This window comes from Symphalangus syndactylus, chromosome 13, assembly GCF_028878055.3.
Source record: "Symphalangus syndactylus isolate Jambi chromosome 13, NHGRI_mSymSyn1-v2.1_pri, whole genome shotgun sequence".
NCBI classification, from domain to species: Eukaryota; Metazoa; Chordata; class Mammalia; order Primates; family Hylobatidae; genus Symphalangus; species Symphalangus syndactylus.
This window is the reverse complement of record NC_072435.2, coordinates 127,482,258-127,493,756: the sequence shown is the minus strand read 5'-3', so window position 1 is coordinate 127,493,756 and position 11,499 is coordinate 127,482,258. Positions and strand designations below refer to the sequence as shown.

General features: G+C 61.5%; 1 protein-coding gene across 4 annotated transcripts in view; it reads right to left on the bottom strand.

Moving 5' to 3' along the window:
- Positions 1 to 719: 719 nt before the first annotated feature.
- Positions 720 to 11,499, bottom strand: part of ULK1 (unc-51 like autophagy activating kinase 1) — a 28,872-nt gene continuing 18,092 nt past the window's right edge. For 2 of the 4 annotated variants that reach the window (XM_055236785.2, XM_063614776.1), the window contains 15 exons: positions 10,460 to 10,520; positions 9,532 to 9,621; positions 8,874 to 8,999; positions 8,189 to 8,337; positions 7,999 to 8,085; positions 7,253 to 7,521; positions 6,820 to 7,013; positions 6,349 to 6,458; positions 5,956 to 6,099; positions 4,832 to 5,016; positions 4,441 to 4,613; positions 4,230 to 4,348; positions 3,731 to 3,888; positions 2,631 to 2,766; positions 720 to 2,558 (listed from right to left, as the gene is read on the bottom strand). In XM_055236785.2, the coding sequence (XP_055092760.1) occupies positions 2,503 to 2,558; positions 2,631 to 2,766; positions 3,731 to 3,888; positions 4,230 to 4,348; positions 4,441 to 4,613; positions 4,832 to 5,016; positions 5,956 to 6,099; positions 6,349 to 6,458; positions 6,820 to 7,013; positions 7,253 to 7,521; positions 7,999 to 8,085; positions 8,189 to 8,337; positions 8,874 to 8,999; positions 9,532 to 9,621; positions 10,460 to 10,520 (2,057 nt within the window). In that variant the 3' untranslated portion in view covers positions 720 to 2,502. The remainder of the gene's footprint in view (positions 2,559 to 2,630; positions 2,767 to 3,730; positions 3,889 to 4,229; positions 4,349 to 4,440; positions 4,614 to 4,831; positions 5,017 to 5,955; positions 6,100 to 6,348; positions 6,459 to 6,819; positions 7,014 to 7,252; positions 7,522 to 7,998; positions 8,086 to 8,188; positions 8,338 to 8,873; positions 9,000 to 9,531; positions 9,622 to 10,459; positions 10,521 to 11,499) is intronic. The other 2 variants (XM_063614775.1, XM_055236786.2) reach the window with 2 other exon arrangements.

Below are 11,499 nucleotides of genomic sequence, written 5' to 3'. Positions count from 1 at the left end.
TGGCTAATACGGTAAAACCCCATCTCTACTAAAAACAAAACAAAACAAAAATTAGCCGGGCTTGGTGGCTGTAGTCCCAGCTACTTGGGAGGCTGAGGCAGAAGAATCTCTTGAACCTAGGAGGCAGAGGTTGCAGTGAGCCGAGATCGCGCCACTGCACTCCAGCCTGAGCAAGGTACTTGTCTCAAATTAAAATAATTTTTAAAAAAGGGCAAAGGATTTAGATGTTCCTCCAAAGACACACAAATGGCCGCCAAGTACCTGTGATGCTCAACGTCATGACCCCTTGGGGAAATGCAAGTCAAAACCACATGGCAAGGCCTTGGAGGCCCAGCTGCTCAGAGGCTGCAGTGAACGAACTGTGAGGCTTCTTGGAAGTTAACAGAGCTCCACGTGGCCCCGAAAACCCCTCCTAGGTGTATCCCCCAGAGGAGTCAAAGCAGGTGCCCAAAGCTATCCCAAGGCGGGTGCCCTGCCCTCTGGAGTCTCTTCACCCTGTGCAGGACCCCCAGCCTGGCGGGAGAGGCTTCCTGCGGCGCAGGGGTCTGCATTGTCCCTCAACACATCCAGCTTCTGCCCTGGGGCTCTGCTCCCAGGGCTGTGTCGACCATTGTGGGCACCCATGGAGGGGACCCTGGGGCTCCTGCGCCTCGGCTAAGAAAATGACAGAACCCTGAAAACAGTGACAAGCCAACAAAGACAAGTGGTGACACCAGCCCAACAATTCCAAAGGTTTATTTCCTTAAATTGATATTACACAATATAACACAAAGGGCAGGAAATCACACAAAATCTGCTTTAAAATAGACAAAGGGTCCAGCACTATCGAGAGAACATTCAACCAGGGGCAGCAGTTGAGGCGCCCAGGACCTGCTTGGACACACGCACACGTGGCCGCGATGGAAGCAAGAGGACCAGGACGCTGGGCAAGATCCCCGCAGTGCCAGCTTCCCAGGACTCAGGATTCCAGTCGGCCATGAAGCAATAAATACTAACATGCCCCACAAGGTGAGAATAAAGCCATCAAGGTGATGAGGAAGAAGTCACGGGGATTTTCTTCTTCTAAGTCCAAGCACAGTGGCAATATTTCAAGTATTGCAAATAAAAACACACGTGTGTGTATTTTTGTCTGTTATGTGGCGTGTGACCCTGGAACCCCCCACATGGGTCCATGGCCCCACTGCTGCCTCCTGCAGACTGGGGACTCGTTCAAGTATCTACTGATTCAGGCAGGGCTGACCGAGGGCTGGGCAGACCAAGGGAGGCCCAGGCGGGGTTTGCAGCGCATGCCCGCCTGGAATCCGGAAGGCAGGCCCCTCTGTGGACACCCTCAGTAGCCCTGGGCAAGGCAGAGGCAGGGAGGGACAGGGCTGTCATCAGGCCTGCCCTGCCGAGGAGCTGACTTCAAAACTGACTGTCAAAGCTGGACGGGGAGCTTTTGCACATTACTTTTTTCTTTGCATGAAGTATTCCCCTCATCTGCCCCCAGGCCCAGGTGGAGAGGGTGCTGGGCACACACCTGTCCTGCTGCTCCCACAGGGAGGGGCAGCAGGGGACAGCCACTGACAGGTGTGCAAAGCAGCCTCACCCTCCTGCCACACACCCCTGCGCCATCTGCCTCCAACCCGGCCCAGTCCTCGTCCTCCCAAAACCAATTCTTAAACACCTGTAAGTTTTCTTCTTTAAAGAAAAAATGAGCTGCATAAAAATAAGACACATTTTAGGAATAAAGTGTGAAAGATTACAAGACGTATCCAGGGCTGAGAGAACACGGTGCCTCTGCTGCCGGTCTCTAGAGGAACGCTTGAACAAAGAACTGCCTCTGCCTCTAGCGCAGGGCCCCACTCCCGCCGGAGCCAGTTCTCCCCTTGAGGTCCAGACCTGGGCAGCAACGTGGTCCGGTGCTGAGGCTTGGGGGCCCTTGCATGTGTCCGCATATGTGTATGTACAAACACCAGGCCACTGCCAGGAATCGCTGCCCAGCAGTCCCTGGTGAGGTCCAGGTTCTGTCTCTATCTGCATAAAGTGCTTGGGTGATTGACAAAGCTGGGTGGGTATCTCGGAGGGAGAGGCTCCTGGAGACTGGGGGACGCCGAGGCCGCAGGCTCTTTCTGGGCACAGTGCCTGCTGACCCGCCCTAAGCAGGAGCTCGCTTTGGCTTTGAGTCGGCAGCAGTCTCAGGCCCTTGCCTGTCCTCCGGGGCTGCCCTGGGGCTAGAGGGTGGTGGCACCCACGCCTGCTGTGCCAGGCAGCAGGAGGGGCAGAAATTCTGTGATCCCCACCTGTAAAAGATGGGAGACACCCCCAAGCTGTGTGGCTCCAGATGTGCTGGTTCTGCCCCGTGAGCTGCAGGGAGGCCGGCAGGCTGACTGTCCGTGGGGCCCAGGGCAGGGCTCAGCACCAGCGATCAGCGCCATGGGCTTGTCCCGAGGAGTCCAGCCAGCACACAGAGCCCACCCCGCAGGGCTTGGCAGGACCGGGGGCCCAGCCAGGCCAGAAAGGTCAGGCACAGATGCCAGTCAGCAGCGCCGAGAGTCTCCGCTCAATGCACAGTTTGCCTGTGGAGGGAGAGGGGAGCATGAGGGAGACGCCCAGAGCCCCCAGCCCCCAGCCCAGCCTCGCACACTCACACTTGGCGACGTTCTCGATGTCAGCCTGGTCCGAGAGCATGTGCTGCAGCCCCTCCAGGAGCAGCAGGGCCTTGTGGTAGCGCGGGACGCAGCCCTCACGGTGCTGGAACATCTCATCCAGGGCAGCCGACTGCACCTGGGGGCGAGGACAGAGGCTGGACAGGGCCAGCTCACCCCCCTCCCTCCCAGCAAGGGCTGCCCTGCACCCACGGCAGTGGCCCAGGGGTGGCAGACAGGCGCTCAGGGCAGTGACATGGGGACATAAGTGCTGGTGCAGCCTGCTGTGCAGAGGGGATGGTCACAGGGCCAAGGGGAGACGCTGCCTGGAACCAGAGGACCCTGGCCAGCGCTGTCAGCCCAGCCCCAGGACAGCAGAGTGCCCGCTGCTCAGTGAGTGTCATTACTGCTGCTGCCTGGCCTGCCTGGGCAGGAAGCGGGGGCAGGAGGGAGGCTGACTTTTCCCATGTTTGTTCAGACTGGACATGCATAAATTTTCTTAAAAAAAAGGAGACTCAGGCACTCATGAGTTTTTGCCTGTAATACCCAGCGTCTTGGGAAGCTGAGGCAAGAGGATCGCTTGAGCCCAGGAGTTAGCGGCTGCACTACACTTCAGCCTGGGCAACAGTGCAAGACCCTCTCTTAAAAAAATAAATAAATAAATAAAAATAAAAAGGGGGCCCCACCTCAGAGGCAGAAGGAGCTCTTCAGAACCCAAGCAGGGAGTTCGTGCCCACGGTACCACCTGAGTGCACCACACTTCCAGGCAGGTTGTCTGGGACCAGGTGCTGCTTCTGGAGGCTGACACCTGACTATGAGGCCTGAAGACCAAGTCTCTCGTTTTACAATTGGGGAAACTGAGTCGGGGCGAGGCATGGCAGGATGCACATGGGCCACGGCACCCGTACAATCAAGGACGCACCAGCCGAGCTGTGAGCGCCTGCAGGAGGCTGGGGGGGGCATAATGCTGTCATTTCAAGACCTCCAGAAGTGACACCCCCTAAAGTCTCACCAAGCTGTGGGCATCAAGGTCCCCTCCCAGTGGAGACCGCCGGCCTGGAAGTTCCTGGCCCCTGCCCCACTGGCGTCTGTCTGTCCCGTACCATCTGCACAGCATGGCTGAAGATGAGCCTCTCGGCAGTGATGCTGTGGATGCGGTCCAGGAGCCGCTGCTTGTCCAGGAAGAAGCGCTGCAGCCGCAGGCTCAGGCCCTGGCAGGATACCACGCTGGCCTTGTACAGCTCATTCAGCCTGCGCACCACTGCAAAGGACGACGGTGGTCAGCTCAGGGTGCAGCAGACACGGGGCAGGGCTGGAGTGGCCATGATCTGCCCTGTGCACTGAGCGAGCACGTCCCTTCCCTCCCTGCCACAGCCCAGGCTCCCCGTGGCCTTCAGTGTGTGGCCAGGCTCCACACCTTGTCCTGGGTGCCATCTGACCCCACGGCCTCTGTGCTCTGCACACTGGGTCAGGCCCCAAGGCCTTTGCACCTTTGCACAAGGGCCTACTCAAGCAGCCTCCCTGTCACTCTGTCACCCGGACAGTTGCAAGGTGGGCTTCCTCCCCAACCCGGCATGTGGGCTGAGCGGTTGCAGCCCTCACCCTGCTTCACGGTGGACGACAGGCAGAGCTTGCCAGCCCGGATCTGGTCGATGGCAGTTTGAAGGCCGGAGGACAGTAGCTCGGCCACCTTCAGGTACAGCACCAGCTGTTCCGCGAAGCTGGGGGCGGCAGGCAGATCAGAGGAGGCAGGTTGGTCCTGGGCCCCAGGCCACCGCCCTCCCCACCCCGCCCCAGCCCTGGCGGCACCCACCCCCATTCTCGGCTCAGCAGGCTGATCTGGTCGGCCACCACACTCTCCTGCAGCTGGTACTCAGGGCCCCCGGCCGCCTCGCTGGCGCTGCCCTTCAGGGCTGCAATCTCCAAGACGTGCTGCACGAACAGCAGCGTGAAGCGCAGACCACGCAGGATCTCGGTGTGCTCTTGCTGCAGAAAGTGGCCGTCAGGGTGGCACATGCTGCCTGGGCTTGGAAGGGGCTTGTCTCCCTTGAGACTCACTGATGACGCCTTGGGGAGGCAGGGCAGGGTCCCCTCCCCTGCTGCAGCCCGGGCAGCTGGGATGTGCCACACCCAACACCCCACACACCCTACACCCCACACACCCTCCAGCCAGAATGGGAACCCTTGCTCACTCCAGCCCTCACCTCCATGAGGGTCTCCTCAGGGAGGTCGGGGGCCTCGAAGGTCACAGCACCCTCCAGGTTCGCAGCAATGGGGTCGGCAAAGCTGCAGCCATGTCCTGGAGCAGGGAGCTCAGGGGCTGGGGCCTCGCTGCAGGCCCCAGGCACCAGGTGGCGGGCAGAAGAGCCAGCAGAGCCAGTGGAGCCTACTGCAGGGAGAGGGCGGTGAGGGGCACACCAGGACCAGCAGACAGCGTGGCCCCCATCCCCCACAGACTCCCACACCTCCAGGGCCCAATGTGCCTCTGCCTCGGTTTACACCCTGTTACATCCCAATGCTCTAACAGGAGAAGCACAGCAGGCCCCTAGAGCCCCTCCTCAACCTCTTGCCACTCACCACAACCCCCAGGTCCCCAGCTCCCCACATCAGGCCAAGGGCTGTGGTGCCCATCAAGGGACCCTCTGGGTATCCCAACCCGCAGCCCAGATCTGCCTGGGAGGAGGGCAGCTGCCACTGTCTGGAATGGGGTAGGTGGGTGGCCTGGTGTGCTACTGTGCCCCACAGGTGGGCCCGAGGGCCAAAAGGACCTCAAAGGGCAAGGCAGTCCCCCACCCTCGCTATGGGGCTGGCAGGTGACCCCAGGGATGGCAGCCGCTGGCCAGAACCAGACGCCCACAAGCCCGCCCCTCCCCAGGCAGAACCCACAGTGGGGACCCAGCCAGGCCCCAGGCCCAGAGCATCCCCACACGCCACTGGCTGGGGAACTGAGGGGCACGCCTGTCTGCACGGCCTGTGCTCATCAGGGCGACTCCTGACCAACACAGCACAGCCCACGGCAGCTGGGCAAGGAGGCCACGATCCAGACACCGTCCCTGCTCAGCTCATGTTTTGGGGACAAATGGGAATGAGCACCTATCACTCATAGGTTGAATGGCAGGGGTGGCCTGAGGGGCGGGTACCAGAACCACGTCCATTTTGCAGATGGGGAGATAGAGCATGGGTTTCTCAGGGGCCTGAGCTGCTTCCTCAGGCACCCCTGGGCTCTGGGGGGCCGTAGACCAGTGACCCGAGTTAGAGGATGCCCCCCTCCTCTAGGGCGCTGCCACCACCCCAAAAGGGACAGGGCCTCAGCCTAGCCAGCCCTCACCTGAGAACATCCTGGTGCGGGGGCCCTGGGGCGGCGTGCTCCCGCTCGGGGGAGAGCCCACGGTGAAGACTACCGGGGAGGGGCTGCTGGCTCCCCCAGCACGGGCTCCTGGGTGCAGGCTCCCTCCAAAGCCAGCTGAGGGTGCTGGGGGAGCAAGGAAGGTCTCAGGAGCATCCCGGCTGCCCCCCGACCCCCCCCACAGCCTCCGACCCCCCCCCACAGCCTCCGACCCCCCCCCACAGCCTCCGACCCCCCACCCACAGCCTCCGAGCCCCACCCACAGCCTCCGAACCCCACCCACAGCCTCCGAACCCCACTCGACCCTCCTCCCACAGCCTCCGAACCCCACTCGACCCTCCTCCCACAGCCTCCGAACCCCACCCACCCACACACCGATCTCCATGGGCTTCTCCTGCAGGCTCTCTGTGCTGCCCGGGTCCGGGGCTTGTGTCCCAAACGCCGCCTTAAGGAGCAGGTCAGTGAGGCGGCTGGTGCTGAAAGACCTACGGGAGGGTGCAGGGCTGTGCTAGGTGCCTGGCCCACCCCACCCTAACTGGACCTCGAGAGGTCCCTCTGCAGGCCAGACACACATGATGCACGGTCCCCTGGCCCACCTCGAGAGGCAGGCGCTCCTGTCACCCCAGCTTACAGGCGGGCATGACGAGGCCCAGAATGGGGACCTGCTGGGGGTCTAGGGCCAGCCATAGGTGGGCCAGGCTCTCTGGCACCCAGCCACACTGGGCACCCACATAAGGGCAAGGCTGGCCTTTTCCTGTTCTACCCCCCAGAAGTACACAGCAGAACAATGCAGGGGAAAGGGGCAGCCCCTCAGAAGCCCATCCAAGGCCTGTCCCCTCAACTCACCGGCCAAAGGGACCCTTGGGGTCCTCGCCTGGCCGCAGGCCAGGGCCCAGCGGCTGACCGTGGAAGGGTCCCACCTCAGAGAGGTCAGGCAGCGTCCGGTTTCGAGGGGGCGTCATCACCACGCCCTGCCGGGCTAGGAGGGCCAGCAGGTTCTGGGAGCTGGGGGTCTTTGGGAAGTCGAAGGAGGGCACAGCCTAGGAGGACAGAGATGGGGTGAAGACTGCCCCGCAGGTCTGCAGCCCTGGGGCCCGGTGCCTGGGGAAGGGGCCGAGTCCGCAGGAACCGGCAAGGTATGTGGGAGTGGCCTGAGCACGAGCCCAGGCGGGGGTCAAAAGCTACAGAGCTGCCTTCCTCGGTCTTTGTTCAGGACTGGTCGCTCCCACCCATCTTCCCCAGGGCTCTGTGCCCCTGCACACATGGCAGTGCCCATTACCTTGGTAGGGGAGCCCAGGATGGGGGGCAGGGGGTTTCGCTGCAGGAAGTCGGGCAGCTTGGGTGAGCCCCGCAGGTTCCGGCAGGACTGCAGCCCGTGGGACAGCTGGGGAGGGCTGGCCTGTGGTGGGCTGAACACGGCTCCCAGGGGGTCCGTGGGAGGTTTGGGCAGCTTGGGGCGGACGACGTGCAAGTCAGACAGGTTGGGGGCACTGTGCAGGCGGCAGCCCAGCCCAGGAGTGCGGGTAGAGTGCTCGGGTGCAGAGGAGCCTAGAGAGAGAGACACGCCTCATCACGACCTTCCGGTCCAGCGGCCCAGCCCTAGGCCCCACTGCTGCCACGCGGAGGCCCCTTGGGGTAGACGCACTCTAAGGCCCCACTCTTTTTTTTTTTTTTTTTTGAGACGAAGTCTCGCCCTGTCGTTCAGGCTGGAGTGCAGTGGTGTGATCTTGGCTCACTGCAACCTCTGCCTCCCAGGTTCAAGCGATTCTCCTGCCTCAGCCTCCCGAGTAGCTGAGGTGCCACTCTTAAACCTGACCCCCAGCCAGCACAGAAGACTGGCACAGAGGGGATAAGAAACCTGCCCCAGCTCACACAGCCAGGAGCTGGAGAGGCAGTTGGCTTCTGTTCCACGAGTTTCCTTCCCACTCCTTTTCACTTGGAAAAAAGCAAGGGCTTTAGACCAGGACGACAACGTGAGTGAAGGAGGTCAGCCTAGCACCCCTCCCCACTCCGGACTGCACCCACCTGGACGAGGGGACCTGCCACCCCGCATCTCAGCTCCCTGTAGGGAGGGCGTCCCGCTCCAGCCTGGCCGCTCAGGGATGGTTCCAACTTGGGGAAAACAGAGATCTGTCAGGGTCCAGCTGGGACAGAGACAGCCTCCTCGCCCACCGCCTACAGACACCCCTTCCCAGGCCCCAGCCTGCAGGCGCACCTTGAGGGGATGGCGTGTAGGGCCGGCCTCCACCCGGAGACATCTTCCTGGCCAGGACGCCTCCATGCTCAGCGTGGGCAGGGGGTGAGGGGCTGGCCCTTGCAAAGCCCAGGGGGCTGGTGCTGCCTGACCTGCGGACGGCAGAGGACCTGGGAACAAGGCAGGTATTAGGAGGGGAGGCCCCAGCAGCCCAGGACCCCACGCCATGCCAAGTGGCTACAGTGCTGACAGATGGCTCATCCTCTGCTGCATTCCGTCCAGGTAACTGGCCACACAGTGGGTGTGTGGGAGGAGTTGGCCCCTTAGCATTCCTGCCCACGGCGCCAACCCAAGGCACCCTCACCCTAAACTCTCCATCCCCTGCCAGACACCCACTGGCCCACAGAGCCTTCTGTGAGTTCAAAGAAAGGTACCCTTTACTCCCACCATTTACTTCTGTTTGTTAAAACTGGCCAAAGTCAATATTGATTTTATAAACTAGAGAGATTTTACTGATCAGAAAACTGTCAAAATAACTCTAGAAACCCAAGACATCGACAAAGTAAATGGTGGTGCTGAGTTATGCAGTGCGCAGCCTGCACAACTGCACATGGATGACGACCCTGTCCCTCTATGGGAGCCGTGGAAGGGCTCCTGCCACACAAGGCCCCGGCCACGCCTGGCTACCTGGGGGCTCCACACTCACCGAGGTGTTTGGAACTGGGTGGGCGACTGCAGGTTTCGCTCAATGCGCTGGTAGTTCTGCACCTGCGTGGGGACTGGAATGGGGACAGAGGCGCCGCACCTGCTGCTGGAGAACGGGCCAGCCCGGCTGTGGTGGAGAGAGGTCAGGATCATGACAGACACTGGGGTCACAAGAAGCTGAGGTCATGGAGCTGGGGCACCAGAAGAAAGCCTAGGCCCAGACTTCCTAGCTAGGACAGAGGCCACCCTGAGCCCCATGCCAGGTCTGAAAAGAGCCGGCTTCCGTGCCTCTACACACACCAGCACTGTGGCACCTGCACCCCACCTGGACTCCCAGTCTGCACCCAGCCAGTGGGAGGCCACCCTGGCCGGGGCCCTTGCCATTCCGGGCCCTACAGGCTCAGGGCTTGCGACAGGACTGTGCTGGCCCTGGCGTCCCTGGTTGGTTTCCTCATTCACCTACTCCTGTCAATGCTCCTCCCACTATAGTCCCTTCTTTAGGACGACCCAGCAGACCCCGCAGTCCTGCAAGGCCTGGGAGAAGAAGGCAGGGGCCTCTGGACACAGCAGGCCCAGGCTGGCTGCGACACACAGGAAGCCCAACCTCCAGCTGGGGGACTGTTCACAGCCCCATCCACCCAGCCTGGGGCCCTGCTTACCCCGAGGGACTGGGGGAGCTGCTGCAGGGTGGGGATGGAGATGGGGTCCGGCCGTGGCTCTCCAAGCCCGCAGAGGCCACCAGTGAGCTCCTGTGGAGCAGAAGGGAGGCCAAGGGCATTTTTTTTTTTCTTTTTTTTTGAGACAGTCTCACTGTTGCCCAGGCTGGAGTGCAGTGGCGCAATCTCGGCTCACTGCAACTTCTGCCTCCCGGGTTCAAGCTCTTCTCCTGCCTCAGCCTCCTGAGTAGCTGGGACTACAGGCATGCACCACCACACCTGGCTAATTTTTTGCATTTTTTTTTGTTGTTGTTAGTAGCGACGGGGTTTCACCATGTTGGCCAGGATGGTCTCAATCTCCTGACCTTGTGATCCACCCGCCTCAGCCTCCTAAAGTGCTGGGATTACAGGCGTGAGCCACCACGGGCCAACAGCATTTTCTTTTTTTTTTTTTTGAGATGGAGTCTCGCTCTGTTGCCCAGGCTGGAGTGCAGTGGCGCAATCTCGGCTCACTGCAAGCTCCGCCTCCTGGGTTCACGCATTCTCCTGCCTCAGCCTCCCGAGTAGCTGGGACTACAGGTACCCGCCACCATGCCCGGCTAAGTTTTTTTGTATTTTTGGTAGAGACAGGGTTCCACCATGTTAGCCAGGGTGGTCTCGATCTCCTGACCTTGTGATCCGCCCGCCTCAGCCTCCCAAAGTGCTGGGATATAGGCGTGAGCCACTGCGCCCGGAGGCCGAGGGCATTTTCAAGCCACACGCAGCACAGAGCTCAGCCCGCCCTGTGCCCCACTAGCCCCTGCCTGCAGTGGACATGGCAGTCTCAGCCCTCCCCCAATGGCCTGATGACTCCAGGCAGGGATAACATGGGCCACTTCCAAGGCCACAGTTTCTCTCCCCTAAAATACAGAGGTAAAGAATGGGGGCTCACCCACTGCACATCAGGCTGTCCGGCGGGGGTTTGGCACTGGGCGCCTCAGCCACCAGGTCACCTGCAGGGGGAGACAAGGCTGGGCCTGGAGTCCTTGCTGCCTGCCCAGGGCCACTCCACCCCACTGAGGCTCTCTGCTGGATCCCCACACACGCTCCACCTTGCAGGGGCCTCAGCTTGTACAGCGGCCTTGCGGGGTGTAGAGCCTGGGTGGTATGGTCCAGACTGCATCCTCCCTGCCAGCCCCAGGCCAGTTCCGGGAGACCAGAGCGCTGCCTGCCCCCGCTTATCCCCACTTGGACTGTGCGCTTCCTGTCTCCTGTGTCCTCAGCCCCAGAGACCCCTGGGGCCCTGCCCCCCAGCCTTCAGCTAACTCCTGGATGGGCGGGGGAGGTCAGGCATCTACAGCCCTAAGTCTGGGCCCAACCCCCTCCAGGAATACCCAGGTTCCCGCCCCCAAGGAGGCTCTGCCCTACCCCTGGTGTCCGTCTTCCTGTTGCCCTGACAGCTGGCAAACGACCAAGGCCCTCCCCGGGTCTGTCTGGGGCTTGGCTCAGGCCTCACCACCCCCGCAGGAGCCATGCTGATGGGAGATGCGGAGGGCTCTGCATGAGTCATTGTGTCCCTGGCAGACACGGGGACCAGTGCCAACCCAGACCTCCAGGAGCTTTGGGACAGCCAGGGACAGAGTGCAGGGCCTTCGGAGGAGCCACAGACCCCAGGCCTGCTCCAAAAGTTTAGGCACCTTCATTCAACAAACACGTGGGCAGCCCCTGGCCATTATGGAGGGGGGGGTTCCCCAAAAGCCAAGGAATAAACCCACCTGCAGGGTGTGGAGGCAACAAGAGCTGCTGAGAAACAAGGTCGGGGTACATGGCGGGGGAGGGGCATGAGGTGAGCGGCCCCCACCCATCCGAAGAGCAGCACTGTCTGAGGAGACCAGGCCTATGGCCTCCGACCTCCTGCTGACCACTAGGAGGACCCGGCTTTGATTCCAGGAGTGCTTTTAACAGACGCAGCCTCCCCAACCAAGCTGAGCT